Genomic DNA, 5000 nt, shown 5'->3' with positions numbered 1-5000 from the left:
TTTTTTTTTGTACTGAAAGGAGCACATGAGGTTAGAGAATAAGGCGCAGCTATCGTTCAGTTTACATTACTTTCCTTGGGTTTTACACTGAAAGGAAGACCACGAAGTTAGAATGTGGTTGCAGTGAGTCTTAGTTATCGTTGATCTTGCATTACTTTCCTGTTTTTTTTTTTTTTTTTTTTTTGCACATTTATGAAGACTACGAGGTTAGAATGAAGCTTTAAATCTCTTTCTCTAAACCAGTACTGCTTTCCCGGGAGTTTTCACACTGATGGTTTTGAAAGGAAAGTTTTAATCTCTTTAGTACTGGGACGCATTTTTACCATGAGTTTTGGGTATAAATAGACGATTTTATTTAGATCAGGAAGGGTTTGTAGAGGGCAGAAGATTAATGGCCAGAGTCTTCACTATTTTAATCCCCCACATAAGTATCTGAAGCTGTGTAAAATCATCAGATAGTAAGCAGAATGAATATGAGAGCGTGTCATGGTACGGAAGGTTGTAAGGTTGCAATGGGGCTTACTCATCCATAATTCTCTCTAATTAATTACTGCAGACTGCGACACGAAGCCAATATTGGTTCACTGGTTCTGTGCTTCGATCTCAGAGTGTCAGGGTTCATTTGTCTCGATAGATTTTTTAAGGTATATTGTTTTGTGTTGTCTATCTATTTATATACTTATTTTTGTTCATCCCTTTTTAACCCCTTCAGTACTGGGATGCATTTTTACCTTCAGTTTTGGGCATGATTAAACGATTTTATTGACATTAGGAAGGATCTTTGGAGGTCAGAAAATTTGTGGCCCGAGTCTTCACTATTTTAATCCCCACATAAGTTTCTGTAGCTGTAAGGGGGAGGAGGAGGAGGAGAGATGAAGGAGGACGAGTAAAAAGGAAGGTTAAGAAAAATGAAGAAATACCAGTCTTCACTATTTTAATCCACACATAAGTTTCTGTAGCTGTATGAAATCAACAAATAATGAGCAGAATAAATATGAAAACTTCTCGTGGTACTGATGGTGTTAAGACATTGAAACTTGTTATGGGATTGTTTATTAGCAAGACTTCCATTTTGTTTATTAATTTATTACATTTCTGTATTCAATCTTGTCTTATCAGTTTGGCATTTTTGTTTAATTAGTCTGATTTCCCTTGAGTAACCTCCAACACATCTGCTTATCATCTCCCTCACCTGGTTCTTCTCACCACTGCATCTCTCACCTGCACTTTCCTCTGTCTGTATCACCTGTCCTTGTTTTCCCATCACTGCTTCCTTTACTCGCTCCCATCACTCTCCATCTCCTATAACCCTATGTACACCACTTATCCCTCTACCTCTCCCAATAATTACCTCATCATTACATATCATTACCCCCATCACTACCTAGCCCCTTCAAGGCCCAGTACACGCAGCACCATGTTAATCACCACGACCCATCCATCACACTGTCTTGCATTTAAAAAAGTATTGGCAGGGGGAATACTAACGAGGTGTGTATAGGAAATCAATTCACCAGTCAGCCAATCAATCAAGCTTTCTAAAAACATCGAACGTAACGCTAACTATTTAATTATCATATAAGTCATTAATGGCCTAAATATTCAAAGCTTATATACAAATTCAGCGCATAAGGGTGGCCTTACGAGTCATATTTGTACGCATTATCGAGCAAACAACATTAACAACTCCCTTGCCACATGGTCATTAGTTAGCCAGACGATGGTGGCTCAAGTGGAAAAATGCAAAGCTATTAATAACACTGGAAATCTGTGCAAGACTTCGTGTTTGTGCCTATCGCCAAACAACACTACCACAAAAGGCTACAGGGTTGCAAATTCAAACTCTCTAACATTCAAATACTCACAGTCGAAGGGAAGTCTGGAGTTGAGGTAGGTGTAGTAGGAGAAGAAGCAGTTCGCAATGGACAGCAGGAGGAGGGTCAGGGTAGCGCCACGCCAGGACGCCGCGCACCGTAGACGCCACAGGAACATGGTGGCGGGCTGTGGGGGGAAGGCAAGGGTAGTGAGGCTCCCCAGGCAATGACTTGCGAGGGTATCTTGGCTCACTATTCAGAATCACTTTGTTTACTCTCACTGTGGCTGGTTTCAGAGGCCACAGAGATGATTAGCCGGGTTATGAAGAGTATTTCTGTTGACAGTGTAGAAATACACTTAATCTGTCACTAGAACCTTAAAAGCACTATTAAAAAACCGTGTCGCATCAACAATACGTATAGAAACTTCGGAAAGCAGTGGAAGCGTTTCACAATATGGCTGTAGGGAAGACAACCAATCAGTGTGGGCTTGGCTACGAGGCTGCTTAGTTTGTGGTGCATGTTGTGAAGGGAGAAAAATGATTTGATAAGAACGTCCGGGTGATAAACCAGTGTTCACTAAAACTAAATCGGATTAGTAATGGAAAAATAAAAAGCTAGATAAGGAATAAGCATAGAGAGGAAGAAGTGAGGAACAAAAGTAGTAGTAGTAGTACCAGTGTGAAGCTGTGAATAGAATGGTGGTCGTGGTGATACAGCTTGACCTAAGAACATTTTGATAACACTGGTGGTGGTGGTGGTGGTGGTGTAGAGACGCAGGGAAGCGGAAAGGGAAGTGAAAACAAATGGGAATGAAAACAGGAGGAGGGAGAGGAGGGAGTAGTTAGTGGGGAGAAGAAGAGAGTGTAACGAGGCAAATATGTGGTGGTGGTGGTGGTGGTGGTTGTGACGGTGGTGTTGGTGGTGTGTTTACTTTAGCGGACATCAGAGCTCTATTGACGTGTACTGATGACTGCACGTGTCGATACTTCACAGGCTGATGAGAGAGAGAGAGAGAGAGAGAGAGAGAGAGAGAGAGTATTCGAGTTCTCAAAAACAATTTCAAACCACAGAAGCGAAGCAATGAAGCACTCGAAACACACACACACACACACACACACACACACAGAGGCGAGAGACTTACACCACATAAACACTTACAAAACTACAGACCATTCCACATCACCACTAACAATTAATTACACACACACACACACACACACACACACACACACACGAACCAAAACACTCTTTATCACCAACTATAAAGCAAACAATGAGAGCCGATACCACGTCGCGCATTAAGAGATAAGCTACCCTCTCCCTCTCCCTCCCCTTCCCTTGCCTGTCACTTTGTATGCTGACTGACCATTTTAATAACGCGAGTAACGAGGGAAGGTCGAGAAGGGCGGAGGGAAGGAAGGTTGTGGTAGTGGTGGTAATAGTAATGGTTGTGGTAGTAGTGGTGGCAGTGTTTTCCAAGATTGCTTCCTGCGTATTCGAGAGAGAGAGAGAGAGAGAGAGAGAGAGAGAGAGAGAGAGAGAGAGAGAGAGAGAGAGAGAGAGAGAGAGAGAGAGAGCATATGGTGTTTTTGTGTGAGAGGTTGTGACACGTGTACTAATTGAAGTAAAAGGAGACTTGGGGGGGGGGGGTATGTCAACCAATGGGAGGGATTACTACAAGGGAGGAGAGGGTAGGGGGGTTCTATGTGAAGGGAGTAGGGGGAGGGTGTTTACTTCATGTGAGAGGATTGGTGCGCAGAGATGGAGACGCAGGTGGTGTTATGATTAGCGGCAGGTAACCAGATCACGTAACGGCCGGATATATATATATATATCAAAATAGTGTGTGTGTGTGTGTGTGTGTGTGTGTGTGTGTGTGTGTGTGTGTGTGTGTGTGTGTGTGTGTGTGTGTGTGTGTGTGTGTGTGTGTGTGTGTGTGTGTTTGTTTTTTTTTTTTTTTTTTTTTTTTTTTTTTGTGTGAACAATATTATCTCCCCCTCCATTCACAACCAGCGTGAGAAAAGAACACATAAACGTTTTGAGTAATTAATTAAGGGAAAGGTTTGTAAGTTGACATAGTCCACTGAAATACAACTTTTATCTGGAAATATTATGAATAGCAGTATTTAATTTATTCATTCACATTAGCACTTTTTTTTTTTTTTATTATTCTTTTATTAATTCACTATTTTGTCATCTATTTTTTTCATTTCATTCCTTCATCCTAAAAAAGAAACATTACAAACGACATTTATTTATTCATTCATATTAGCACGTTTTAATTTTTTTTTTCATTTTTCTACAGCGCCGGGAAACAATTGTACTGTAGTTTTATTGTGAAAGTTGCTTCTTTTTCGAATGCACAGGTAATCATTTAATTCTTTCCTCCAAAAAAGAAAATTACTAACGATATTTGTTTATTCATTCATATTACCAGTTTTTTTTTTTCTAATTTTTCTACAGCGCCGGGAGACAATTGTACTGTAGTTTTTGTTTCGGCGTTTAAAAAGTTGCCTCTTTATCGAATGCGCAAGTGTTGGCCCCCAGTAGTGTTCGTGCGATATGTCGTGACTTCGGCTCTCTTGTTCTCGCTTTCGTGAATGTATGTATTATATTTTATTATATTTAATCTCACTTTTACTTTGCTTTGGTTTCTTCATGGCCTCGTCTGTGGTGTGGCAAGAATTAACCCCTTCAATACTGGAACACATTTTTACCTTTAGATTTGTGTACGATTAGACCATTTTATTGACATTAGGAAGGGTTTATGGAAGTCAGAAGATTAATGGCCACAGTCTTCACTATTTTAATCCTCCCCATGAGTTTCTGAAGCTGTGTCAAATCACCAAATAAGCAGAATGAATATAGAAACGCGTCAAGTTACTGAAGGGGTTAAGGTCTAGGGTGATGCCTTAGCAGTGGCGACCCTCAGGTGGAGTTAGATGGAGTGAGGTGGATAGGGAGCGTTTGGGTATAGCTCAGTCACTCCACCGTACCTTGATAATTTAGCTTCCGGTGGGACACTAAACACAGTCCATTGAGAACACTACGTCTTCATACCGCTAAGCCACCATCTCTCTCTCTCTCTCTCTCTCTCTCTCTCTCTCTCTCTCTCTCTCTCTCTCATTATCGTTTTTGTTGTTTTTTCCTGCTTTCACTCCCTCCCTTCTCTCACTATCTCCT

The 5000-nt window shown here is 41.0% G+C and overlaps 2 protein-coding genes across 11 annotated transcripts in view; one reads left to right on the top strand and one right to left on the bottom strand.

The window, feature by feature from the left end:
- LOC123510023 (calcium-activated chloride channel regulator 1-like) overlaps positions 1-5000 on the top strand; it is a 43363-nt gene that overhangs the window by 478 nt on the left and 37885 nt on the right. The window lies entirely within an intron of this gene.
- The window catches only part of LOC123510024, a 22191-nt gene that overhangs the window by 6938 nt on the left and 10253 nt on the right, over positions 1-5000 (bottom strand). For 8 of the 10 annotated variants that reach the window (XM_045264721.1, XM_045264725.1, XM_045264727.1 and 5 more), the window contains exon 2: positions 1866-2001. In XM_045264721.1, coding sequence (XP_045120656.1) covers positions 1866-2001 — 136 coding nt within the window. Of the gene's footprint in view, positions 1-1865; positions 2002-2491; positions 2682-2748; positions 2822-5000 lie in introns of those variants that run through there. The other 2 variants (XM_045264724.1, XM_045264730.1) reach the window with 2 other exon arrangements.

Source organism: Portunus trituberculatus, chromosome 28, assembly GCF_017591435.1.
Source record: "Portunus trituberculatus isolate SZX2019 chromosome 28, ASM1759143v1, whole genome shotgun sequence".
NCBI lineage: Eukaryota > Metazoa > Arthropoda > Malacostraca > Decapoda > Portunidae > Portunus > Portunus trituberculatus.
Note: the sequence above shows the minus strand (reverse complement) of the source record. Positions and strands in the feature narration are given on the sequence as shown.